Below are 27,907 nucleotides of genomic sequence, written 5' to 3' on the forward strand. Positions count from 1 at the left end.
TTATTTACAAATCTTTGTATATTTTTTTGTTGGTACACTGCAGTGCAATGTGAGTTACAGATCAGTTTTGCGTGTAAAAAGTAAAAAAATATTATAACACAGTTTATTTAAAATAATTGAAATTTATTTTGCGGCCTCCTTTTTGAGAACCAGTATTATTAACTATGGGAGTAATAAGTCAGTCCTCCCCGCGCGAGGGCGCTGTTCAACCTCAGTGATTACTGAACGATGACCGAGGATGCGATCATTCACAAAAGCACGCGCATCTCAAATGGATCCTTAAGTCAAAATGGATCCGTTTGACAGCGGCGATTCTCTTGAAGGGCCATCAAGGTCTGCGGCGACAGATACAGAGGTATCGGAGCCGTGGTCGCGCTTCTCTGCCTGGCTCGAGTGTGTGTGCGTCGTTACCTTCGACCTCGAGCTCGGACAAGCCATAGAGGTACACAAATGATGTGCATGCACCCCTAACATCTGTTTGCTTTTTTGTTTATTAGCTACTCGCATAACCACTTTACAGCCAATAATCTGATTGTGGTAAGATGCTGAAACGCCTTGATTGTAAATCTATACACTGTAATCACAGCAACAGCAGAATCACTGTGTATACAACATTCTTTATGTTGTCATCATCAGCTCATTTACCCCTTTGATGTCAGACTCACGGAAAAGGAGGTAAGGTCTATTAAATTGAATTAATTAATACATTTTCCAGCTACAGTATTATAAATGCATATATTGTGTTACAACAATTTTCAAAACATTAATTTCATTCTAAAATGCCCCTAAAACCACAACAATCTTTCACTTCCTTCTGTCTTTTAGAAAACAAGTATTTGTTACTTATCCTTTCCTGACTCATACTCAGGTAATGTGCTGGCAAAGACTGATCTCATCAGTGCTATCATGATAAACAGCTGAAACATGAGCTTTACAGTTCAGTCACATGAGTTCATGTCTATCCCAGGATGCCTCGGGGACACTCAGTTCAGCTTCAGACTGCGGCAGTCGGTGGGCCGCAGTAGCTCTTGGTTTGGACAGGAGGATGCTTACAACAAGGATGCACCTGTGGCCCTGCAGGTTAGAAATAGACTTGATATATTAAGCAGCAAAACCTTTTTCAAAATTAATAATAATATTAATAAGACATGTTTCTTGAGCACTAAATCAGAATATTAGAATGATTTCTGACGGATCACGTGACACTGAGGACTTATGGCTGCTGTAAATTTGGCTTGGACATCACCGGAATAAATTACATTTGACAATATATTATAAAAAAAGTTATTTTAAATTGTAATAATATTTAACAATATTACTGTTTTACTGTATGTAAAACAACATGAAAGCTTTGAATTGAGACATTTCCTAGCATCACCACTGATTAGCATCTGCTGTGAACCAATACATTCCAGAAATAAAGTGTGCATGTAAATTATTTTCCTGTCTTTCAGAAGGAGCACGCACATTTCCACGGGTGTGTGTATTTCAGACAAGTGAAAGATGCGTCTGTCAAAAGGGGCTACTTTCAGAAGGTGTGTAACTGAACTGAAAGATACAAATTATTGTTCTGTTTTTTTCCACAATGAGCTGTTGTGGTCTGCTTACATGGAAACATGAAGTTTTAATATAATGTATTTAGTCAAGTGCCTTGTGGTCAGTATACAATATACAATGGTTGGTGGTGAATGGAGTAAATAATTTTGTTTTTCTATATCCCTAGTCCCTGGTGGTGGTGTCCAGACTGCCGTTTGTGAACCTGTTTCATTCGCTGCTGCAGGTCATTGCTCCTGAGTACTTTGAAAAGCTTGAACCTTGTCTGGAGACAGGTGAGGCCACCTTGACTTGAATATGTATTTACAGTGTATATATACAAATTATTTTGACTTTCTGTAAAGCTGCATGGAAATATATGTATATAGATCTAAAAAAAAAAACAGATCTGAAATCCTCAATCTTATTGCTTGATGCGTTTCAGTTTGTAATGAGATTGACCAATGGCCAGAACCAGTACCAGGGCAAACCCTCAACTTACCTGTGATGGGTGTGGTGATGCAGGTGAGAATATTTATGGATGAAAAAACTTGTTAGTTAGTGTTTGGATGGGAGATTGATAACACCATTATCTAAATCATTTATCCAAGACATCAATTCAACTTCTTAAATGCTGGGTTTGAATTTGCAGGTCAGAATTCCCGCAAAAGTTGAAACGCCAGGAGGAAGCCCTCTAAAACAGCCACAAACAGAGGTGCTTAACTCATTTTTAACTATTGAGATCCTTCACATACTGTATGCTTTTATTTTTTACAAATGGTTGATATTTGGTTGTATTTTTGCAGAATCTGCTCCCTGCCCCCACGCTTCTTCCATCAGTTCACGAGCTGGATCTTTTTACGTGAGTATTATGCTGCTTATACATGTATTCTGTAATTACTTAACCATCTGTTGATTTTACAGCTGTCACTTATAGCTGCCCTAATTGATCTTCATCTCATCAGATGTTTCCAGTCAGTCCTGATTCACGTGCAGATGCTCTGGGAGCTCATGTTGCTAGGAGAGCCCGTGGTTGTTATGGCACCCTCTCCAACCGTCTCCTCGGAGACTGTGCTGGCCCTGGTCAGGTATGGACATTGTGTTCTCAGAGCAGAGGCGCATACAAAAAAGTTATTTTGAGGAACTTATAATAGTGACATTAGGTAGCTCTGTTTTGTAGTAGAGTTTATGCATAAGTTTATCAATAATCCACACTCTTAGAAGAAAATGTTCTACATGGAACCTTTAAGGATTCTGTCAGGCACTTCATATATAGAATCTTTTAGGAGTTCCCATCATTTTATGGATTTAGTTTGAATTAATTAATTTTTTAAATTTCAATTACATAATATGAATTAAACAGCTCATAAACGTACTTTATAACTAGAAAAAAAGTTTATTAGTATACTCTTTTAAATTTTTTAAATTTTAATTTAAATTTTTTTTTTTTTTAGCTCCATCACCCCACTTCGCTACTGTGGTGATTACCGACCGTACTTCACCATTCATGACAGTGAATTTAAGGAGTACACCACGAGGACTCAGGCACCGTAAGCAAATACACACACTACATTAAAGTCTCTCTTCATCCAGAAATGAAAATTCTGTAATTGTGTGTACTCTAGAGCTGCACGGTTAATCGTTAAAAGATCACAGTCGCGATTCAGACACCCGCGCGATTTATTCCTAAACGACAACGATTCGTCTATGTCTAAACAATCACAGTGAACATTCAAATCTGCGTTCACACTGCTGCTGAGCCAGAGAGAGCAGTTGTCATGTTGAGGTATGAAGCTTTAAAGTCTTTTTAGCCACTCGGTATCATTAGTTCTGTGTTACAATAATTAATATCATCACAGAAGTACTGGGATAAATGTTTATATTTTGATATAGCTACCAAAATAGAGTAAATTACCTTTGGAAAGTAACTTTACAGTTGTGGGAGAATTGAGAAGTGTGATTCTTAATTTATCCAGAATAATGCAGCTCTAGTTTATTCACCATCATGTTGATCCAAACTCATGAATTTTTGAAGAATGATCTGCGTTTTTCTTTTCCATATAATGAAAGTGTATGGGGACTGGAACTGTCAAGTTGCAAAATGACAAAAAGCACCGTTCTGTTCCTCCAACAAAGCTGTCATGACTTTTAACTATGTCATGACTAAAAAACTTCTAATATAGCACACAAATTGTATGGACCACATTTATGATGCGTTTGTTGTATGGTGTTTTTTGTCATTTAGTAGTTGACAAGCCTTTCAAGTCCAAAAAAACATGAGCCTGGATAATCTGCAAAAAGTAATATTTTCATTTTTGGATGAAACCTTGACTAGATTTGAGCTACTTTAATGCCCATGTAGAAAAAATAATTTTCAGGTCAGGAAATAATTCTTCAGTCTTTTTTCTGCTTTCAGGCCCAGTGTGATACTGGGTGTCACAAACCCTTTCTTCATAAAGACCTTTCAGTGCTGGCCACATATTATTCGCCTTGGAGACCTTAAGATGTCTGGTAAATAATGCTCTATTTTTAGGCTCCTCTGCTCTGACAGCCTTTTGATTGCATATCATTTCGGCATATTGCACATGAGAGAGGTTTGAATGGAGTTTCTCTGCAGGTGATTTACCAAAGCAAGTGAAGCTCAAGAAACTGGCAAAGTTAAAATCACTGGATACTAAAACAGGTACACAACATGGCTTTGCTGTAAGCTTATGTGCTGAATAATGCAAACACATGAACGTGTGTGTATATATATATAAATTAAAAAATATATATATTCCCATAAAGGTATTTACACTGCATACAAGACCTTCTTACACAAAGACAAAGCCCTCATCAAACGACTCTTAAAGGTAGGCTGCTGATGTCAGTTGACTCAGTTCATGAAAAATGAATATTTAAGTTTAAAGCTATAGTATGTGTAACATCTGGCTTTGGTTTTTAATTGTTCTTTCAGGGTATCCAGAAAAAAAGGCCATCAGAGGCGCAGAGCGCCATTTTGAGACGGCATCTGTTGGAGCAAACGCAGAGTTTCATTCTTCCACTGGTGAAGTTCTTTTGCACCTTTGTTCAGAGCTTTTATTTCATTCACTAAGCAGTCTTGAGCTTCACACACATTCTTTTCTTTAGGAAAGTTATTTGGAGAGCCTCATGCCGCCGCAAAGATCTGTGTCTCCATGGAAGGTCGGTTCAAGATGATGTAGATCAGATTCAGACGACATTCAGGCATTTAAAATATGTTGGACCTCAAACATAACAGTTGTGTCTGTGTTTATGTCTCAGACACCTCCTCAGATCCGGTCCTTCAATCAGGATGAGTTCATGAAGACCCTGGAGCAAGCAGGGACGCAACTAACGCTCAAAGGAGATTGGGCGGGCCTTTACAGGTAACACACTAGGGTTGCGTTTACAAAAGCAAAGTACGCACATTGGCACCAGTAATCTATAATAGGTTTACAATCATTTTGAGAAACGCAGCCCAGGGCATTTGGGAACTGATGATTGAAAGTTTCTGTAAATTGTGCATATAATATAATAACGGTTTAAATATGATTTTCAGGCGTTTCTTTCGTTCGCCAAATTTTGATGGCTGGTATCGGCTCAGGCACAGAGAGATGACTCAAAAAGTGGAACGTCTTCATTTAGAGGCCATCTGTGCGGCTGTGAGTATGATGTTGGATCTGGATTCGGTCTCTTCTCGTACCATTATACTTCTTAAGTCTTTATTATTATCACTTCAGAGTGTGTGTGCAAATAAAGATTGTTTGAAGGATTTGCTCAGCCAAAAAGGATAACCATCAAGTTGTTCTAAACTCGTTTGACTTTTTCTTCTGTTTAACACAAAAAGAGAAATTCTGAGAAATTCTGGTCGCTCTGTTCCATGCAATTACACTGAACGTGAACGGAGACTTCAAAAAGGATTCAAAAGCACAATAAAATGATTCATAAAAGAATAGTAACAGTAGTCTATATAACTAACACTGCCGTTCAAAAGTTTGTGGGCAGTCAGTTTTTTCATTTTAAAGAAATTAATGCTCGTATTCATCAAAGATGCATTAAATTGATTAAAATGACAATGAAGACATTTATAATGGTAAGATTTCTATTTCAAATAAGTGATATTCTTTTGAAATTTCTATTCATTAAAGAATCATAACTGTTTTCAACATTGATAATAAGAAAATGAGCACCAAATCATCATATTAGCATGATTTTTGAAGGATCATGTGACACTGAATTCTGCCGTACACAGAAATAAATTACATTATAAAATATATAAAAATATACAACTCTTAATTTATATAATAATAATATATCACAATGTTTTACTCCACTTTTGATTAAATAAATGCAGCCTTAGTGAACATTTAAGAAAGTTCTTTCAAATGCATTTAAAAATCATACTGACCCCCAAACTTTTGAACAGTAGTGTATGTGCGAGTCTTTTGAATCTATGTGATCACATTAAGTGAGGAACAGACTGAAATTTACTGACACAATTTTGATTAATTTCATTGAACGAATCATTCAATCAAGTTTTGTGAAAATGGATGAACCGATTATTAAAAAGAACTCTAAAAGAAACCATTGAGAGCAGGATGTCGAGATTTTCAGTGAATAACCACTTAAATTTCAGTCCATTTTGAGTTTGCATGGAAAAGCCCGACCAGTACAATTCTTCAAAATCCTTCTTTTGTGTTCCACAGAAGAAAAAAAATCCTATGAGTTTAGAACAACATGAGGGTGAGTAAAGAATAATGATCATTTTCATGTATAAATTACTCCCTTAATGGGTCTTTTAAGTAGTTTGATTCCGGTTTTGTCTTCATTAATTCAGGACCTGATGACGTGGACCAAAGACAAATCAGAGGTGGAGATTGTTGATCTCATCCTAAAGTTGCGGGAGAAACTGGTGAGTGAAACGTAAACGACCGCCTTCTGAATGTAATTGGGCTTAAAGTGCATTCTTTGTGTTTTACATTAAGACATTTGCATGAAGCTTCTCTCTTCATTTATGTGTCCTAAACAGATGAGAGCTAGAAAACATCAGATTCCAGTGAAAGAAGAACTTCTGGAGAGATTAGAGAAATCCATCCAGACCATCATCAGCTCCTTGCCAGAGGATCTACAGACAGTATTAAACAGACAATGACAATCAGACCCACCTGAACACTGACCAGCAGATCCACTGAGACATACACAGATGTCTGTCCAGAATATACCAGCCGTATATGAACCCATGACTCCTTTACAGGTGTCAACCAACATTTCCTCTGGTAAACCCATACACTACCACTACGAGGCCTTTCATTTTGGATGTACCTTACTGAAACAGCAGATACTACAATACAAGGTTCTAGATGGCACAAGAAGAACACAGAAAACATTGATTCTTAGATTTGAATCATTTTAAACCCTCGACTAGGCTTCATACTATACTTGAGACATCTGCTGAATTGCATTTTAATAAGCATCAAGAATTTAAAGCCTGCAGTCATTTAGCACTGCATGAACTTTATTTTATAAATCCGCGTTTAGTCACAAGGATAATTAGCATATTAAGCATTTATTTAACATATGCAGTCAATATTATTCATACGTGTTCATTTAAGTTGCTTTTAGGATTATTTTTTTCTTATTAAATATCAATGATTTTACTCTGGTGATAGTGTTTGTTATTACTTAGGGACATTATGGAGCACCATTGGCCACTTTCCCAACACTTTTGGCATTTATTTATGTATTTACCCCTTACCTGACCTTTAACCTTTGCACAGAAGCACCTCTACAGTGTTGTTTTGCCAGTTTTTATAATTTTTTCTATATTATAAGTTAATTGTCTAGGCATTTTTAGGACAGTTTATATTTGATCTCAATCAGGGCTAAAATTCGACTGATTTTAATTGATAATCATTATTGAGAGTATAATATAGTACAGAATTTATAAAGGTCTGAGCAGTGGCAGTGAAACTTGGTCACATGAGCGAATTAGTTAATGTGTTTCATAATAAGTTTTATGTTTGGCGATGGTCAAGTTCAATGTCACAATCCCATCATGTATAAGATACTCTGTATATATTGTGATTGCCAGTCATGAATTTTCCTTTTTTTGATACAACCTGATCCTTTGGTTGTTTTACAGCACTTTTTGTTCACAGTTTGAAACTCACACTGCACTTTTTACCCATATTTTGACTTCTTAAGTTAGTTTGTATAGGTGTATATTCTGTGATTGTTTTATTCTTTTCTTTTTATTTATTAAAATGTATGCAAGTTTAATTTAAGTTTGCCACTTTTTCCAATACTATAAAATGTTTTTTGAAATTGCCATTTTTTTGTTTTTATGGTTAGGAAAGTGTTATTAAAGTCTATGTTTGAACTGACCAGCAGTAAGAGCTTGGATGTAAAGACAGGTGTTTGATTATTTATGTTTTAGTTGTATGCTTGTTCATGTTTCTCAGTCTTAGACCTGGAGGATCCCTAAACCGCACATTTTAGGATGTTTCCCTAATGTAATGCACCTGATACAACTCATGAGTGCATCAATGGGGAGTACAAAATGAGCAGTTGGGAAACTCCAGATTGGGAAACACTGGTTGAATTGAAATAGCATACTACGCTTACTATTTCTGTCATATATATATTAAATAGCAGAAATAGTAAGAGTAGTATGGTATTTTGACCATACTTCTCTTCAACCGCCGTCTTAATGCAAGAAGCACCTGTTTTTAATAATAACAGTCTTTACATTGTAGATTCTTCAACATGCTGTTTTTGTAATAATGATCGGCTAAGAATTTCACAGTAGAGAGAAAATAATTTTTAAGGTTTTTATTTCCATAAAGGATTCATTTATCTTATTTTTAATGAGATTACAAGCCGAGGAAACATTATGATTGTGTTGTTTGACTGAAAATGTAACAATAAAATATTTTAAAAATGTATCAGTTGCATATGCATTGGAGTCAAATTCTATATATTGTTTAAGTATATATATAGTATACACTACTATAAAAACATAAAATCCTGAAGAGATCAAAATAGTTTATTGTTTTGGTCAAAAATTGAAAATATACATTTATTTAGAAGACTGAAACCGTGAAGACACTGAAAATGATCTGTAATTTCCCCCCAAAAACAAAGTATAATATATATATACAGCTTATATTAAGAGGTAACGGTGTATTCATCAAATGCCTAGACTATGGTAGGAAAAATAGAACCAACCAAAACTGCTATATATTTGCAAACTCAAAGCAGCTGACTTTTTTTTTTATAAGTTAATGAAATATTCTTAGTAAAACCCATGGAATTAGTTTTGTGTGTTAAATATATGCATGAAAAGTGCAGCTGTCTGAAGGCATTATTTGCTAGTTTCCCTCTTAGAAGTCTTGGAGCTTTCAATGTCATCGTAAAGTCCATTTGAGTGTTTTCTTTGGCATAACCCATACTGTAGATGTAAACCCTTCATCCAAAAAATGTTACATTATGTCTCCAGTTAGAATACAAAATCATAACACTATTTTGCTGCACCCTACTCTGTTGATTATACAGATTGAAGACACAGTGTCAAGATCGAATATGATGTTGCACAGGAGGGAGGTACGCTATCAAATACTGTACTAAAACCATTCATAAAGTGTTTAGTATCCTGTCTTGCAATAGTTGGAAAATATATGTCATTACTGGAAGCATATCCACATTGTTGCTCCTGTTATTTGGTACCTTCTCACACTGCACACAAAAAGTGGTCAATAAAGATAAACAAATATTTATCTCAGCACAGTAGAACCATAACATCTATCTTCTCAACCTGTTTGAATCATCTCATCCCTGCCGTCCACCAATTGTTTGGCTTCTGCTTTAGCACGGCTTGTTTTTCTTGAGGACTAAAGTGCAAAATGGTCAAAATGGCCGTGAGCGTCTGCTGGCGCCCCCTAGTGTCATGGAGCGTGAGAAACCTATAAATGACATTCTTGAGGTACTCGAGGTTGGCCCCATCTCTTCCCTGGTCCCGAATATGCTTGTCCAGCTTGCACCGTAGCTCAGCAACCTCTTCTTCATGCCTCTCCCCCTTTGCAATCAGCTTTCCTTGTAGCTGGTGCAAGTCTTCCTCTAGTCGATGCTTTTGTTTGCGCAAGGCGGCCACTTCCACCTCTTTGCGGGCCAGCTGTTCGGCGTAGAGCAATAAAGTTGGCTCGTTGGGCCCAGCTAGTTTAAGAGCTTGCGCGACAATGTCACTTTCTTCTTGTTCTGGATCAACTTCCTCTAGGTCACCTCCTTCCACCTCTGTGCTGTTATTTGTAGCGTGCCTCTGATGGCTTCCAAAACTGATCACTGCTGCAGCCCGAAGTCGCTCTAGCTCGAGGTCTTTTTCTGAAAGCAGGGCCATGGTGCGATCTCTCTGTTTGTGCAGCTCTTCCTCAAGCCGCAAGAAATTCTCCCTGTGTTGAGCCTCGAGCTTTTCGACTTCCTGTTTGTGGGCCTGCTGGAGCGCTACAAGCCCTTGTTGCCGCTCCTCTAGGTTCCGTTTGTGCTGCGCTTCCGCTTCATCTGAAAGAATGCGAAGGTTGATGTACTTCTCCTTCAGCTCGGCCAGCTGGTCACGCGCTTCTTCTAAGTCTTTGGACTGGTTTCCGTCTTTCGTGGTCTTGTTTTTCAGAACACCCTGAGCTCTCATTTTGTAACGCTCAAACTCCTCCCTCAGCTGCCGGAGCTCTTGCTGGTAATGGAGCGCTGATGCCTTCTCTCCCTCTGAGATTTCCTGGTCCTTTTCTCCTTCTAGCAGCCTTTCGATGTCCAGACTCTGGTCTTGAGATCTTTGCGCAGCCAGTAGGAGTAACTTTTTCACCTTCTCGAGTTTGTCCTTTAACACGTCCACGTTCAAGTTGGCGTCATCTATGTTTAGATCGGAGATCGTCGTCCTATTGACCGCAGCGATAGCGAGGGTTTTGTTCTCGGTGTCGAGTTGAAGGATGCGTTCTCGCAGCCTCTGAGCCTTCTGTTGGTCCTTCTGTCTGGCCTTCTCGCAGGCACCCAGCAGTTCAGAGAGCTCAGATACTCGCTCCTCAAGGCTGGCAACTCGTCCCTCCTCCATCTGCGCCTGTTCTCGGAGAAGCTCATCTGCCTGTGCCACCTACATAGACACATAGGAGTAAGAAATAAGAATAAATGTTTAAAAAAGCAAATAAACCAAGGGTATCCAATCCTGCTCCTGGAGGGCGACTATCCTGCTGAGTTTAGCTTCAATCCAAATTAAACAAGTAATCAAGTAACCAACTAATCAAGGTCTTCAGGATTGCAAGAAATATCCAGGGAAGCGTGTTGGAGCAGGTTGGAGCTAAACTCCGCAGGACACTGGCCATGCACAAACAGGACTGTATGAATGGTATGATTATATCAGACAGGCCAATTAATTAAGATTTAAACCCTTGTGCCTACTTAGGGACATTTTTGGCCTTTTCAGTTTTGTTTTTTTGATCACTTTGCCTGTGTTAATGCTAACTGCATAAAATTTGGCACAGGTGTGTATTTGTATTGTAATTTTACTATTTCACTGCTATTTCCTTAATAAAATATTTTTTGCACTAGGTACACAAAATACTCCTACTCAGCACCTTTTGGACAAAAATGGCCCCATTGAAACCCATTAAAAGTGCAATTTTTATCACAGGGCCATTTAACTAAAAAATTATCCAATCTTTGATAAGAGGCTTTCATTCTGTTGGCAAGGCTTCAAAATTTTTTATCAGATGGTGCAATTTTTTCAGGTTTGGTCTATAAAGCAAATACTCGCTTTATTCATGTTTTCTGCTTCGGCATATTATAGAGCCAATTGGATAAATTATGCAACGATATTTGTGTCGGTGTGTTGGTATGGATGTCTGAATGTAGTTTGTATGTGTGTTATATAAAAAAAATGTATGTGTGTGTTTGTAATATTAAGAGAGGAAAAACTCAACTGCAAATCTAAAATCCAATCACTGTGTGCACCAGTGGAGTTTTGCTGGCAACCAATGGGGAAAATCTTTTACTGCGCCCAAACAAAATCGTACCGAAAGCTCAGTTTTTGAGATATCAACCTCAAATTTGGAACACAACTTATTTATATTTATGGCTTTGATTTTCTAGTCGTTTTAGAGTTCAACTTGTTTTATAAAATATAAACTTTATATAAAATAATGTTCATAAATAATTTTCATAAACTTAAACCTATATAACTTTTTTTGGGATTTTCTTTTTTTTTTACTTCAGCAATAATCTGCCAAGGGTCTTCTTTAAAATGATACCAAACTCTGTGCTCCCAAGCTTCACATTTTTATGAAAGTTTTTTGACATGGACATTTTTGTCCTCTATGGATCTATGGGCAACTTTTTTTTTAAATGAGGCACAAGGGTTAAGTGAGCAGGCATATTGAGATTAGCTATGAATGCACCAATTAACCGATAAATGGCCGATATCAAAATGATATATTTTGTTTGAATAGTTAAAAGTAAAACTAATATAAATCATTTTGAATAATTTTAAGTGAATTTATGCATCACAACATTCTGATGTACAGATTGAGATTTACTAAAGATTACGTTGAACAGTGTTATTAAATTATTAGTGCCTTCAAATACGATATAAACGTGAAATGGAAATTCTTTCTATTTCTAAAACACATGTTATTGATTTTGTTGTGAACAATTCATCCATGCATGTCTATTTTTATTTTTTTTACCTTGTCATTTTTTTTATCAAAATGGCATAACTGAATCTTCCGGCGAAATGACAATTCTCTCTTGTGATGTATGCTGGACTTCACTAATCATTTAGTCCGCTTAAAATCCACTCCTTCCTTACAATCGACGGCAAGCTTGAACTCAGATCTGCCTCCATTCAATATACAACTGATGTGTAGAACCGGGTCTCATTTTTTCTTTTCAGATAATCCATTTCACTTGGATGTATGTCACAATACAGAAGAAAGATATGTCACTACTTCCATTACACTGCGACTTGGGAGTACACTCTTAAAGTCAGCATGAAACAGATGTTGCGATAGTCTTTTCTTCCCTATTGTGATGTATATCCAAGTGAAATGGCCTCTAAAAAAATTAAAAACAAATAAATAAATAAAAATAATCAGGACTTGATTTTGTCCATCAGGAATTGACTGGATTGTTGGAATGTCATCAGAGAAGAGAAGAGCTGTTGTAGCAAGAGGGAGGGGAAGTTACTTTGATTAAAGATTATGACAGCTCATGAATTTAAATAAAATAATGTGCACGATAAATCATATATAATAAATACTGCAATATTCCATAATAAATAAGAAAATGTAATAAGAATGTTCAATTTTCATTTCATAGTGCCTAAAAGTTGAATAACAAAAACAGTCTGTTTTAAGTGGAGTGGAAAATTACTGTCATCTTAACGATGGCTAGAATGAATGGCCTTTTTAAAAAGTACCTTTCGGATTTCCTGCTGTAGTTGCTGATTGAAGTGAGTTTTGAGGTCTGCGATCTCTTGCTGGAGCTCCTCCACACGTGGGTCGGGTTTGCTCCTCTCCGCTGCTGCAGCCTTCAGACTCTTCCTCAGCTCCTCTCGTTCCTGACTGATCTCTTTCAGCTGCGATTCGTAATCTAGCCCTCGGTCTACTGCCTGCATGGCTTCAGCCAACGCCTCCCGCGAGTCCTCCAGTTTGAGTTCGGCGTCCTGTCTCAGTCCCCTCTCCTCCTGCAGGAGTTTCTGAAGCTCTCGAAGCATGAGCGCATGATCGCCCTGCTCCTGCTCCCGTTCGTGCTGCTGGGTGATGACACGAGCTTTGCTCTCCGCCAGCAGCTCCTGCAGGCTGTGGACCTCCATCTGGTGTTGCTTCTGATCTTCCTCCATCCTGGCCTGCAGCTCCTCCAGTTCCTGCTTTATCTTCCGCTTGTCCGCCTGGAACGAAGCTTCCATTCTGGACTTTTCTTGAGTGACGGTTGATAAGGAGCTGGTCAGGGTGGACAGCTGGGTCTTTAGTTGGATGACACGGCGGTCTGTGTCTGCTGCAGGTGGTGGGGGCTCCGTACATCCACTGCTGCTGGTGCTGATGCCACTTTCAGACCCACTTGCCTCTTCAGATTGCTGGGGTAAGGCATGTACAGCAGCTCCAGCGGTGGCTCCATCTACAGCACAGCTGTGGTCCTCCTCTATTTGGTCTCCTTTAGTGCTGTTGCTGGTCACGCTAGTGGCCGTTTCAGCAGAGGCTGCTGTATCCAGGCTGTCTTCACTGTGAAGCGAACATCGGTCATCCCCAAGGTAGGAGGGCAATGATCGTTCAGCGTTTCCTGTAGCGTCACCAAACGACAGGTTATCATCCCGCTGGCTTAAATCAACCTCCTGAGATATGGACAGTACCTTCAGGCTGGCTTCCAAGGCCTCTTTTTCCTTAATTAAGCTTTGGTACGCTCTGACAACATCTTTAAAACGTGTCTGATATTTCAAAAGCTGTTTCTTCTGCTGTTCGATGGTTTCCAGCAGTTCCTTCTTGCTTGGACCTCCGACAAAGCTCATACCAAACTTGTCCATGCTGTATCACTGTCAGGCTGGTTTCATACTCTCTGATATGATCTCCACCTGCAAAGAAAATATATATGAAATAAAGAAGTGCAATGTGGAAAATCTAAGCAGATGTTCACATTATTTGGAGTTTGTTTTTAAAAAAGATATTCCTTTAATATATATATAGAGAGAGAGAGAGAGAGAGAGAGAGAGAGAGAGAGAGAGAGAGAGAGAGAGAGAGAGAGAGAGAGAGAGAGAGAGAGAGAGAGAGAGAGAGAGAGAGAGAGAGAGAGAGAGAGAGAGAGAGAGAGAGAGACTTAACCATGGAAAGGATTCATACTTTGACATTTAACGTTTTCTTGTTGTTGTTAGTCTTTGAGACTGCTTTTATCCGTTATTTAATTTACTAACTAACGTATATATTACTACTCATTTGTTGTCTGTAGCTAATTAGTTAGCATGTTGTAAAGGTGCAAGAATAGATACATTACATCAAATCCCACATCATGACATTTGACCTAAAAGCATTGTGAATAAAAGGTCAAATAAATGTTCTCTTGGTTTCATTTACTGTTCATTTAATTGTATTTCAAGATAGAAATATCGCATTTACCCGAGTACGTGTCCTGTTTATTTGCTGCAGTCACTTCCGGGTGTGGAAGTGACGTTTCAGGGGAAATTAAAAGTTTAAGAGTATTGCACAAAAAAAATATTACAAGTTTATTAAAATGCAAAAATCGTTTGATTTTTAAATGTCATCTATAAAATATGAATCATGAATCGAGCAGGGAAGACATACTGAAACAACTTCCATACTAAACGATGAACCGATTGTTCTTTTTTTAAATATATGTATGGACTTTTAATATAAAGTCTCTGTTGTTGTTGTTGTTGTTGTTGTTTATTTTTTTATTATTTTTTTTTTGTTTAATTCGGACTTAAATAAAGACAAACAAACGCGCTGGCCTCACTGATCCCACGATAAACATGTAGCTAGAGCCCGACTGGTTGGAGGAAAAAAAGTGCGATTCTTTTGAAAAGATATTCTTTTGAAAAGTTCGTCGTCATTGGGCTTTGGGCTTAGTAAGTGGTTGTTAATAGAATAAACTTTATGCGTTCACTATAGAAAAGAGCAGAATGAACATTCATATTATAAAGTTTTAAAGTTTATCCACTCCTAACGTTAAAGTGTTGTATTGACTTAACCTATTAAATAATTTTACATTATGAGCTAATTAATAATATTTACTTCCAAAAGATGTTTTATATATATATATATATATATATATATATATATATATATATATATATATATATATATATATATATATATATATATATATATATATATATTTCAAAATATGGGCTATTTTTAACAAGTGAGGGTGTGCAAAAAAGTGTCCAATAATTTTCAGTTTACATCTGGGGTGTCAAACTCAGTCCTACAGAGTTTAGTTCCAACCCTGCTTGGCTTCACACACACACACACACACACACACACACACACACACACACACACACACACACACACACACACACACACACACACACACACACACACACACACACACACACACACACACACACACACTCTCTCTCTCTCTCTCTCTCTCTCTCTCTCTCTCTCTCTCTCTCTCTCTCTCTCTCTCTCTCTCTCTCTCTCTCTCTCTCTCTTGTGTTGCACCTCTGGTTTACATGTATCACAATACATACATGGGATATTTTACCCAAAAAATTTAAATTCTGTCACCATTTACAAGACGTTCCAAACCTGTATGAATTTCTTTCTTCTGCTGAAGACAAAATAAGCTATTTTGAAGAATGTTTGTAACCAAACAGTTGTTTGGACTTTCATAACTATAAAATTACTATGGAGTTAATGGGGAATTGCATTTGTTCAAGTAGATACAGATGGCTCAAAATAGACTCACCTTGAATGTAGCCAAGAAAAATGGCTTGTTTTTTAAAAATGATAGATTTTCCTGTTACCAATCCAATAGCCTACATGTTTTCAGCACTGAGCAATGTTTTTTTTTCATTTGGGTCTGTTGACCACCTAATTGGCTGAAGGTCTTTCCACATAATGAGCAGTGGTACGGCTTCTCTCCAGTGTGAACTCTCTCATGTGCTGTCTCCTTTGTGAGTGAAACTGTTTCCACAGTATGAACACTTGAAAGGTTTTTCTCCCATATGGATTTTTTTGGTGCTGCCGCAAATAATAGGCTTTAGGAAAGCTATTCCCACACACACTATTTCGCGCCAGTATATGTAATGTCTGGTGCGCTTTCAGACAATAACCGTGTAAAACTCTTTCCACATGAAGAACATGAGAGCGGATTTTCAGTTGAAAAGCCAAAATAATTTTTTTTCACACTGATCACAGCTGTATGGTCTTACTCCAGAGTGTAAGAGATTATGTTTTTTTCAACATTTTCTTATTACTAATTTTCTTCCCACACTGTATGCGATTGGCTTTCACTGTAAACCCTAACACTCAAAATAAGGGTTTGGTTTGAGTAGGGGACATTTAAATTATACAAATTATTAAAATCAAATTAACTTTTATGGGTATTTAGAACTTTCTTTTTCTTTAAAGTTCACAGAGCTGATATAATTTAAGTAAACTGAAATGTTTCATTGTTTTGAGTTTTATGAAATTATTTCTTTATATTTAGACAAAACTTAAGTATAACTGAAACTGGGCTAGGATTTGTATTTCCCAGCATGCTTTGCCATTGGCACTCGAAAGGGAGAATAAATGTTAAAATGAAGTGTAATATCAAGTTTTTTTGTGCAAGATTAATGTTAAGTGGGAGATTAGTGACTAAAGTTTTGTTAAGCAAATTTAGAAACAAATCTGTTGATTTTAGGAGAGTTACCATCATGGTGACAAGTGCATGCGGATTGGTTTGACTTTGAGAACATTGATAAACTTTAGTACCATGTTAGTGTTTCCAGTTAAAACATTATCAAATTAGCAAGATAGCATTTGTTGAAGTTACTTGTTATAACTAGTTGAATTCATAATCATTAAAATATTCAGTTGTTATATTAGATTGTTAAATTAGATATATGAATTAGTTAACTCAAACTTTCAACTTCAGAACAAGTACAATGTATGAGTAAAAAATAAGAATCTGCCTGTACTGCTTACTTAAACTTTCAATTTCTTAACTTAAAAATTTAGAGGCAACTGATTGCCTTACATTTTCTCACACTTATTTGGGTTTACAGTGTTCCTACAGTGTGAATGAGTGTGTGATCTTTAAGGTATCCTTTTTGTTTTGAAACTCTTTCCACGGTACAAGCACATGAAAGTTATCTCTCCGGTGTGGACTCTCATGTAAATGTTCAGGTGTTCTTTACGTGCAAAGCTCTTTCCACACTGAGGGCAGGTTACAGATCTCTTGGCTCTTGATTTTTGAGTTCTTTTTACTGATAAATTGTTTTATGTCTCGGGGAAACTAAAGGTTCTTGACACTCAGATTCCTTCTCATCCACATGCAGTTCTTCTCTTTCTTCTTTGACTTCCATCAAGCCTAAAATGAACATATTAAAAAGTCACAAATCAATTCAAGAGCAATAAGTAACCACGTTGGATGGCCAACATAGAATTATAGTTATTCAGTTTATAGTCATAAAAACTGTAAGAGAACAATACAGTCTGAATAGTTGTAACATAACTCACACTCACACATCAAACACATTTTGTGTGATTTATTTATTTTAAATGTAAGCTGCTAACATGCTACTACATAAGGCCAAACTACCAGAAGGACAAGGATGTGAGTTTATGTGCTTGACGAATGGGACAACAGCTGTGGTTCTTTTAACTACTTGTTCAATAAAATACAGAGAAACGAATAGGTTTTTCTTCTGTTAAGAAAATGATACTGTTTCTCATCCGCACCCAGTTGTTCACTTTCCTCTTTCAGTTCCATCAGACCTAAAATGAGCATATTAAACAAATCAGAGAATATACTCGGAAAAAGAAGGCTTAGGATCAGGCAACAGCTTGGATTTCCACTAATAATGGAAAAGCTTTACAGCGCTGGAGAGACATTAAAGAGAAGGAAAGGCCTGGTTGCTTTGTTTCTATACAGCAGGCTACATGAGTAACATTGATTTTCACTATGTTTCACAGAACCTAGATATTTCTACCACCACCATCATTTAAACACTGTCAAAAATGATAAATAAATCATGATGTCATTGGCTGAATGAAAACGTAATATCAAAATATATTTATTTAACAATTTTTCCATTTTTCAAACATTTCCATGGATCATCTTGCACTCCCTTTTGGCCCTCTCTGGCAGTGTAAAAATCCATGACACAGCAAAACTGCAAAACTTTGGGAGTGATTTGTGTATTAATATCCGATACTTTTTAGTAAACTGTGCACAGTGGCACTGTTTCTCAAAGCATCTCCCTCTGTTTTTGTTTGTTTGGTGTTTTGCTAACAAACAGGGGCCTGTTTCGGAAAGGAGGTTAAGTGAAAACTCTGAGTATGTTAACCCTGAAATGAAGCAAACTCTGGGTTTTCGGTTTCAGAATGTGAGGTATGTCAAACCCGAGAAAGCAGAGTTAGTCAAGCCCGTTTCTGAAAGAGAGGTAACTTATACTCAGAGTCAGTTACCATGGTAACTTACTCTGTGAACCTAACCTGGTCGGGAGCAGGTTTTCTTATATAAACCCAGAGTTTTTCTTCTAGTAAATGCATTTTGATTTAATAATCTTTAGATATTTTGACTGGAAACAACAAGACAAAAATGCTAAGTAAGAAAAGCAATTTTGCAGTGCAGTACAATTATTCATTGCACATTTTTCTATATAACATCGGAGAGAGCACATTAGTAAAGCTGCTGTATCAGAGCGGGAAGGGAAGTGTTCCTCGTTCTCACGCTCTTTCTGAGAGTTTTTGTGTTTCCTGCACACAAACTCATGAGATCCATCAAAGAGACGTTTCACAGGATTGCAGGACAGTGGTGGACAAATCGGTTTTAAATGAGGCTAATCTGAGAAATGGCATTCATTTGATAACATCTTCCTATGACCTCTGAAAGTAACCTAATAATTAGATTTTCATTTAGAATTTTCAATGTGGTTGGATTGGATGTATTGATGACATGCATATTCCCATCACCTTCCGAAAATGAAACAGATTACTGTATGGAATGGAAGGATAGTCTGATATATATGCCGTAACCACCACAGCTGTTGAATACACACACATTTTTCACAATTTATTTGGTCATCTTTATTTCCTACAAATATTCTTCCAGTATTGTGTGTCTCCTCTTCATCTATCAGTGATGGTACATGTACAGGTCCAGCCTCTGCCTTCTTGCTGTTGGCCCAGAAGTCAAATGTTAATTTCATTAGCCTAATTAAAAAAATGTAATAGGTTGGATTAGAGAACATTTAATTATGTGAAAAGAGCATTATACTATCTGGAAACAGCTGCTGTCATTGAAATAGACACTGAATTATATTTATTTAATATGTCAAATGTTTGTAAAGTCATGTAGCCTACAGCCATGAACCTTTTATGCTTAAAGATTTAACTGATTGAATTTATTATTCATTTATTATTTGCTGCCAAATTTATTTTTTTGCCTGTGGGATACCATGAAAATGAGTATTAGTTCAATAACTTACCTTTCTGTCTGTTTTCACCTGATAATATAGCAGTGAATAAGAATTATACTTGTGTATTGACTCGGAACATGTGGACGTCTTTTTGTCGGGTGCTGTTGCCATGGTGAATCGTAATTTCGGAGCTCCGTTGATCATGGCTTTTCATAGTCGTGGTGCATGTGCTTAACTCAGAGTCAACCTACTCAGAGTTGATTGAACTAGCTCAATTCAGCTGTTCTGAAACCGAAAAATCAGAGTTTCCCATCTCAGGGTAAGCCAACTCAGAGTTAAGTTTTAACTCAGAGTTGGTTGAACCACCTTATTGAAACAGGCCCCAGGACCTGCCAAATGCCATGGCAGTGAGTGACCTGACAGACAAACTAGGTGCCCACAGTCTACAAAGCCGGTGTTTGTTTAGTGTCTTAAAAGTAGTACATCTTCTTTCTTTGCTCATTTGCTTTTACAAATGTTGTAAAATTGCTTCAGTTTCCCTCTTTGTCCTGCAGTAGTATGTTTAAGCCACATGTGGCACCCGAGGAACTAGATAAGCTATATCTGAAGAACTATCAAAGCAATTAAAAAGGAGAATTACTAATGAGTTGGGCCAGATTGAAAATCAGATGCAAATAAATAAACAAATGAAATGCCAGATGAGTGTTGCAGTACAGAAAATGTCCAAATGTTCTTTGCTGGTTTGACCTTCACATCAAGCACTTTGCAATCAGTTCCTGTTCTAACGCACTTTTCAGCATTTTCCTTCCCCATTTCTCGTTCCTTTATCACCATTTCCAGATATTTTTTTAAAACCTCATCATCTTATTAGTCATTTGGCCTTGTATACCAGAAATATGTATTACTATGAAACAAAGAGGAGGGTAAGTATTGTAGTATTTCGTAGGAAGACTGGGATTCAAAGCATAAAGGATTTGTTAAACAAAAAGATAAGGAATTTTCTGAAATTCCTCTCATAAATCATGTGTCAGATCAGTAAAAATTAAGAAAAAACTATTTTTATTCCACAATATATATATATACTTTATGCCTAAGACCATGACAGATATATTTTAAACTCTAAAATAAAGGTTATAGTACAGAATTAAATTATTCAGCATTGACTGTTTTAACCACAAATAATTAGATTCTTGACAAAGAACAAAACTAAAATGCATAGTACTTTATTTAATATATTATTGTTGATGCAGTTATTCAAAGATTTGATTTCAAGCCTGTTAATTAAACACATTTGGAAACAGACTGCAAAAAAGTCAAATTCAGTGCACTTAAGTTTCTGTTTTCACAGATCCAAGAGAAAATAACTTTGTATTATTATAACACCTCACTACAAGCTCTCACACTTTACATTAAGATTGGAATATGAAACGCATAACACAATTATAACACCCAGTGTAATATTGTCAAAAAATAAACGGCTTCCGTGGCTAATACGCGTATACGTTATTCCTGCCTATTAAGATTTCTGCATAAAGATATAATGTGATGAGCAGGTCCTTAAATCAAAACATGCCTGTATTTTTATGAGGAAGCTGTATGTTAAAAGATTGAATGGGTTAAATGTAAATACAAATCTATAGTCATCTCCATTAATACAGTAATTGAAACCACTCAATCATACATGGGGGCTAAAATATTGAGAGCATTTAATCTTGCATCAGATGAATCATGTGACTATAGCCTGTAACATTGCAGGTGTTCAAGAAAACACATTAACTTATTCAGGCTCAGGTCAAACACACCTGACACCAGCAAAGGCCCCCAATTCGGTGTAATAAAGTCTTCTTACAAAAGAAATTCATTGTGATTGTGCTAAACATCAGATGGTTGCGATGGCTGTTTCAATGTGAGGGCACCAATTTGAGCTTGTAAAAGTAGGTAAGATCAGTCCATATTATCCTCTTTACTACACAATAACAGGTTCCCGCTGGTTGTTCTGCCTTTTGACTACAAAAACTTTTTGTCCTGAGATGGTCACAGCATAAACGTAGTCTTCAAACATCACTATGGGGGGGAGGGGGGGTAAACACAGTTACATCCGGTTATTTATTAAGTGGTAGCTTAACACAGAATTTGAGGATAATTTACTGTAGTATAGTGATTAAAATCATGCTGTCCAAGCAAAAATATGTATGTTTCTTACCTGACATGCGTTTGAAAGGGGGCTCAGCTGTCCCGTGCAACCTGAAACGACAGGCTGTTCTGACCATCTGCATGATCACTCCTGCCGTGTGCTCGTCATTCTCCAACTCTCCTGCGGACTGTAAGAGGACAAGATTTACAAAAGAACTTACCTCTTAACAAAAACAAGAGTCCACAATTAAACACCTAATATTGTCTGACATTGACCAATAAATGATCTATCAACCTCTCTCTCTCTCTCTCTCTCTCTCACACACACACACACACACACACACACACACACACACACACACACACACACACACACAAAAGCATCTAAAATTATAAAATGCTTATGTCCCGATTTTTTTCTTTGCAACTTAAGATTATCTATTCATCAACAAGTCATATCTTTGTGTACAGTAGTTGCGATAAGTAAAGTGATTTCTTTTAACTTACTGCTCATTAAATGTTTAATAACTTACCGCAAGTACACCGTCCTCACTAATAACCAAATACCCAATCTGATCGGGTATTCTCTCTAAACCTTGGGTCAGAGCGGTGGTCTGCAATTCAACACAAGGCAATGCAGGAATTAAACAGTTTCAGAGATCATATATGTTTAATAATTCCTTACATCTTACTGCTTTCCCCATCACATTATGTATAATATCACTTTTATGTTTTCCATAAGCATGCGCACGACATAACAAAACCCTTCCATTAAAATAAACATTTAGTTTAGACGAATGCCTCCAAGGTAACAATTATATTTACCATTTTTAGGCAGTGCTGATGAATTTACACTGTCGTCTTCCTTCACAACTCGCCTCACGTGACTGACAAACAAAAGTCGCGTGTATATAACGTCATCGAAGAAAAATATTGCTTTTCCTGTATATTTTACATCACTTTTATGTTTTTATGCTTCGGGAATGTACAACATGTGATACAATCGGCAAAAGGATTAAAATGTTGCTTATTGTGACACAATTCTGCCAGTGTCTAGGCTGTTCGTGCACTTATTCTGATTCAGGATCAGATTTGTCATAATCACCACGCTTAGGGCGGGTTTGATTAACACGAGCAGCACAGATCCCAGATCAGTCTAAATAAAGCGCTTCTACGATCTAGTCAAAGCGGAAGTGCGCTAGTCAGCTGATTAAAGCATATGATCCCTACAGGACGGGAAAACATTTCACCCTCTGATTCTGTCTTTTATTTGAGCGAAAATAAGAAAAAGTCGCAATGCCTGGACGGGGGAAATTAATCGCCGTTATAGGGGATGAAGACACATGTACCGGATTTCTCCTCGGAGGGATTGGAGAGCTCAACAAAAACCGAAAACCCAATTTCTTGGTGGTGGAAAAGGACACTAGCATCACAGAGATAGAGGAGACCTTCAAGTAAGACACAACTATTTTAAATATCTGAATGATTTAAAATAATATATTACAATCTAAAATCAAATACATAGCCTAAATAAATAAGAAGAAAACATCCCATCGTAAACACTGGTATATGGATCATTTTGACTAATGACGTTATCATTAACGAATAAAATTGACTTGCCTCCCTCCCTATACTTTTTTGTAATATCTATCTATCTATCTATCTATCTATCTATCTATCTATCTATCTATCTATCTATCTATCTATCTATCTATCTACTTGTCTTTCTAAAGAATAATAGGTTATAGTACAGAACTTAGCCTTATTAATCAACATTGATTGATTTAACCAAAAATACTTTGATGATTCCTGTATTCCTATATATTAGACTATGTGCCAATTGTTTTCATGAGGTTTTTTGAATAATCAAATTTTGACTGAGAAGTGTAGATTGCATCATTTATAGTCCATAATGTAATTTTTACTTGAATATCAACATCATTTACAGGAGTTTCCTGGCTCGCAGTGACATTGGCATCATCCTCATCAACCAGTTCATCGCAGAGATGATTCGTCATGCTATAGATGCCCACATGCAGTCCATCCCGGCCGTGCTGGAGATTCCTTCAAAAGAGCATCCGTATGACGCCTCTAAAGATTCCATCCTGCGACGGGCCAAGGGGATGTTCTCAGCAGAGGACTTCCGATAAGTTGATACACACATGGAGTCACAGTCTGGCCTGGGCAGATGCAAGAGTAAACAAGGGTTACTTCTTGTTCTCATCCATCTTGCTGAAGCTGGAAACCATATTATAAGGATTATATGATGATATGTTGTTAATGTGATGCTCTGTGATGTGTATTTTGCCATTCCCGAAGTTTGAAGAGGAAATTGTTTGTCACTGCTCCTAATCATAATTGTTTAAATTATATACAATATTATTTATAATATAAGAAAGAAAGACATGCATTATTTTACCCATTGTTTAACAGACATTATATATAGCAAGAAATTAAGTTAAAGGAATTTCTTATAAATACTGTCCCTTCAATATATAAGCTCGGGAATGTCTTTCATTTCAAAGCTGATAATATTGGACTGCAGAACCACCGTTCAGTAATTGACCGCTTAGAAATCTGTCTCAAACTACTTTGTGTTAACTGTTAACATTTTTAGGTTATCTGTAACTGTAATACAGTGGGCTAAATGCACGTTTTGTCATTGTGTTGGATGACACGTTGTGATATTAAAATATGTTAACTTACATCTTCAGAACTGTGAATTGCAGTTTATTAAAAGTAATGTAATCTTACACTCCATTGGTGTTTTGTGAATAATGTGTGTCTGATGTTTAAACAAATTAAATCATAAATTATAAGAAGCTTCTCTGGCTTGATATATAAATATATGCTTGTAGGAAAACTATGACATTCAGCTACACATCAGTATAATCATCCATGTTTTTAAAGTCACATGATGTTCGTTGTGCAATAATCATGAGAAATTGCTTTGGTGCCAGTTCCTGGAAATCATTCTATCATTGTTGTCACACTAAGTCTAACTAAAACTTTAAAACTCTTATATCTAGGTATACTGTAGGTCTATTCATCGTTCTGGGGTTTCGTTTCTTAAACTATCGCTGTCAGCTCCCAAATATTTTCAGAATGTTGATAAGGTCCCATCACTCTAAAAATGTCTTATACAAGGACAAAACCCACTCCGGTCTGTGGGAATTACACACACACATTCAGATCCCTAAAGATCAATGAGCATTTGAATTATCTGGGAATTTTATATAAGCTCGAATCAACAGTGGTCTGCTTCATTGACCTTCACTCTGTTCAGTAAGTCAGTGCTCGTGTGATGAACAGCATGTTTTCTGTCTGGACTCTCAGCTCTCTGATCCTCAGCTACACTCTTGCGTTTCCCATCTTCAATAACACAAGGTAAGATATTTTCAAGTACAAAAAATAGTTAATGTTTTATTTTATCCCCCCCACACACATTCTACTTATGATTTATTCTTTTCAACAGTGTATCTCATATGGAGATTTTCCCTTATATTACAGAGGGGAACCTCACAGAGTATATTAAGACCAATCCAACAAACCGGTAAAATTGACCAATTTACATGTTAACACCCCCCCACACATTTTTTTTAGAAAAAAAAATACTAAAACAATTCTCTCATCTAAACCAAATGTCTTGACTCTTCCATAGATCCGAAACAGGGATACCAAAAAGGGCAACATTCCGGTAAGTCATGCGTTTAATTCATTTGTTTTTAAAACAATGTATATAATAATAATATATTATTATATTATATTAATGGAATAATTATTTCCATTGTAATTGTTAATTAGTTCATTAATGTATGCTGCCCTCATGACAAAATTGGAAAAAGAATACTTGTTTTATTCATAATTACACTGATAAAAATTATATTGTGTCTTTGGTAGACCACACTAATCTAAAATGCTAATATAAAATTGAGACATTGACAGCTATCATGAACCCCTTTTCACACAAATATCCAATCTGAAATGTCTGGTGAAATGTTACCATAAAATATAACAAATAACTTCCTGTCTCGTTCTTCCTGTGTCATTCCCAACATCACCTTTTATCTATCTTTTTGACACACACCAGATTCATACAGCAAATGGCCTTTAAATAATTTCCTTACTGACAAAGGGACAGAATATTAATTTAAATCCTCTTTCAGTATTTTTTTGGTGCCTGAAAAACACTTCTCTCTCATTTCAGAAGGATGTGTTTTCTGCCCACTTGTGCCATGTGGAACCTGGGGTCTAAGCTACAGACTGGGAATGAGATTGCTGGGGACATGACCAGTGATCCAATGGGAATTGGCAAGAAATAAAGCATGAACCTGAATGATCAAATAATGATGAAATGGTGTTTTCACTGAATATAAGAGGAAGTTTCACTAATGTGTTACAGTTAAGTGATGTGTTTGATTATCTTAGGCTTGCTGTAATTCTGTAAAAACAGGATTGATTTAGGCATGTTATGTTTAGGCAAGATACGCTCAATCTCTGTAATATGATTTTAGTGACATTCAGCAGTTTATTTCTGTCCACTGTAGCGGACATTTGTTTTTATTGAATTTTAGTAAAACCTTTCACATTTTAGAGAAAATTGAACATTATATTTATTGCACTTTTTATATGATTGATTTTATTAGCAGGGTAAAATGTAGACTTGGACTTACTGCAGATGTTGTTCACCTAATGGCGAAGCACTTCAGATGAAAAAGAGTAAAAAGAAAATAACAACATTCCTTTAAAATATGAGATATGATTCCTATGAAACTTTGCCAAGTGATTATTATTTTAATTAAAAAAATTTGTTTATAGGCTATCACAAGTTGGCCCAAAAACACACCAAATGCAACTCTATAGAATGAATACCCTGTTGTCCATGTTTACACACACATATAACTTAATAAAAACTACTATAAATTTATAACATAAACATAACATATGTGCAACGTTTGATGTTTAGTGGAAGCTGATTTATTTGTGAATTAAAAAAATTGTCTTTTTATTTTCTTGATGTAGTGAACATAAAATAAATTATTATTAATTTTTTTTTATTATATACATTAAATATATTATTATATTTATATATCACATTATGCCCCTTTTCACATTTTTACAATATGTAATATAACTCTTTGGTGTTCCCTGAATGTGCCTGTGAAATTTCAGCTCAAAATACCACTCAGATCATTCATTATAGCTTGTCAAATTTGCCTCTTTTAGGTTGTAGGCAAATTAGCTGCTGTATGGAGCTAGAATTGTGTCTTTATTACATGGGAGAAAATAAATGATCTGAGAGAAAAAAAAAGTTTGAGAGAAAAGTTATCACACTGATTGCAAAAAAGCAGTTCATGAGAGAAAAAATAATATTTGAGAGAAAATGTTTTCATACCAATAGCAAAAAATAATATTTAAGACTAAAAAAAGTTTTGAGAGAAAGTATTTTCTCATAGAACATAAAAAATATAAATTTGAATTTTTTTAAATTATTTCTGAGAAAAAAAAACCTCTCTCAAAATACTTTGAAAAAAATCTCAAATATCTATTTTTTGCTATCAGTGTGAAGTCATTTTCTCAAAAAAAAGTGTTTCTCTTACAACAGTTTTCTTTGCTCTCGATGCAGTTTCTTCAAGGTAAAATTGAAGAAGAACAGAAGAAATGGAGATGTTTAAAGAAAAAGAGAAAGGACCCTACCGGGAGATACTAAATGCCACTGCCAAAAAACGTTATTTGGACAAACTATCCGCGATAAACAACGTTGATATAGTTTTGGTGTTCGTAGCCTATGCTAAGTTGATTACCATTGTACATAATGTTCTAGTTATTTGATCTGAAAAGCAGCTCTCATAGTTAATGTTACCTTGCTGTTTTCAGCATATGTTAAGTTTTCATAGGTTGTGCAAGAAAAAAATGGTTGCACATTACTATATAATGCCACAAGATGGGGTAACTTGTTAAATCCAACTGTGCCTTATTGTCATCAGTTAATGTTGACACATGTAAAAATTTGGTATTTGGTAGTTTATTTTAAAATAGTTTGGTGTATCTTTGCCCATCCCAGTTTATGTACTTAAAGGGTCTTTGTGGATGCAATCAGTACAGAAACTTAATGTATTC

The 27,907-nt window shown here is 36.2% G+C and overlaps 5 protein-coding genes across 7 annotated transcripts; 3 read left to right on the plus strand and 2 right to left on the minus strand.

Annotated features, from left to right (window-relative positions):
- The first annotated feature begins 201 nt into the window (after nt 1–201).
- dennd6b (DENN/MADD domain containing 6B) lies at nt 202–8,477 on the plus strand. Of its 3 annotated transcripts, XM_077234246.1 has the most exons (21): nt 202–442; nt 637–675; nt 826–868; nt 968–1,080; nt 1,455–1,535; nt 1,724–1,829; nt 1,979–2,058; nt 2,186–2,248; nt 2,340–2,395; nt 2,499–2,621; nt 2,988–3,083; nt 3,950–4,044; nt 4,151–4,216; nt 4,321–4,385; nt 4,490–4,579; nt 4,663–4,716; nt 4,816–4,919; nt 5,093–5,195; nt 6,240–6,276; nt 6,371–6,445; nt 6,563–8,477. In XM_077234246.1, exons 1-20 carry the CDS (start codon nt 290–292, stop codon nt 6,415–6,417), a joined length of 1,614 nt encoding a protein of 537 aa, XP_077090361.1. In that variant the 5' UTR covers nt 202–289; the 3' UTR covers nt 6,418–6,445; nt 6,563–8,477. The 3 variants fall into 3 exon arrangements, with proteins under 3 accessions (XP_077090361.1, XP_077090362.1, XP_077090360.1); XM_077234245.1 differs by lacking the exon at nt 6,240–6,276 and having other exon boundaries at nt 203–442; XM_077234247.1 differs by lacking the exons at nt 5,093–5,195; nt 6,563–8,477.
- An 80-nt stretch (nt 8,478–8,557) lies between these two features.
- Nucleotides 8,558–14,735, minus strand: gcc1 (GRIP and coiled-coil domain containing 1). Its single transcript, XM_077234244.1, has 3 exons — nt 14,676–14,735; nt 12,989–14,137; nt 8,558–10,669 (listed from the first exon to the last, which is right to left on the minus strand). The coding sequence occupies exons 2-3, from the start codon at nt 14,087–14,089 to the stop codon at nt 9,356–9,358; spliced, it is 2,415 nt and encodes an 804-aa protein (XP_077090359.1). The 5' UTR covers nt 14,090–14,137; nt 14,676–14,735; the 3' UTR covers nt 8,558–9,355.
- Nucleotides 14,736–20,861: 6,126 nt separating this feature from the next.
- On the minus strand, nt 20,862–22,837 carry lamtor4 (late endosomal/lysosomal adaptor, MAPK and MTOR activator 4). The gene is made up of 4 exons (XM_077234236.1): nt 22,613–22,837; nt 22,321–22,401; nt 21,858–21,975; nt 20,862–21,718 (listed from the first exon to the last, which is right to left on the minus strand). Exons 1-4 carry the CDS (start codon nt 22,613–22,615, stop codon nt 21,621–21,623), a joined length of 300 nt encoding a protein of 99 aa, XP_077090351.1. The 5' UTR covers nt 22,616–22,837; the 3' UTR covers nt 20,862–21,620.
- Nucleotides 22,838–22,975: 138 nt separating this feature from the next.
- Nucleotides 22,976–24,540, plus strand: atp6v1f (ATPase H+ transporting V1 subunit F). The gene is made up of 2 exons (XM_077234232.1): nt 22,976–23,241; nt 23,736–24,540. Exons 1-2 carry the CDS (start codon nt 23,084–23,086, stop codon nt 23,935–23,937), a joined length of 360 nt encoding a protein of 119 aa, XP_077090347.1. The 5' UTR covers nt 22,976–23,083; the 3' UTR covers nt 23,938–24,540.
- Nucleotides 24,541–24,746: 206 nt separating this feature from the next.
- Nucleotides 24,747–26,287, plus strand: LOC143741782 (uncharacterized). Its single transcript, XM_077234235.1, has 4 exons — nt 24,747–25,174; nt 25,263–25,340; nt 25,449–25,484; nt 25,995–26,287. The coding sequence occupies exons 1-4, from the start codon at nt 25,092–25,094 to the stop codon at nt 26,107–26,109; spliced, it is 312 nt and encodes a 103-aa protein (XP_077090350.1). The 5' UTR covers nt 24,747–25,091; the 3' UTR covers nt 26,110–26,287.
- Nucleotides 26,288–27,907: the final 1,620 nt, after the last annotated feature.

The sequence above is a fragment of the Siphateles boraxobius genome, unplaced genomic scaffold, assembly GCF_051911475.1.
Source record: "Siphateles boraxobius isolate OS27281-9 unplaced genomic scaffold, OSU_SipBor_1 19, whole genome shotgun sequence".
NCBI classification, from domain to species: domain Eukaryota; kingdom Metazoa; phylum Chordata; class Actinopteri; order Cypriniformes; family Leuciscidae; genus Siphateles; species Siphateles boraxobius.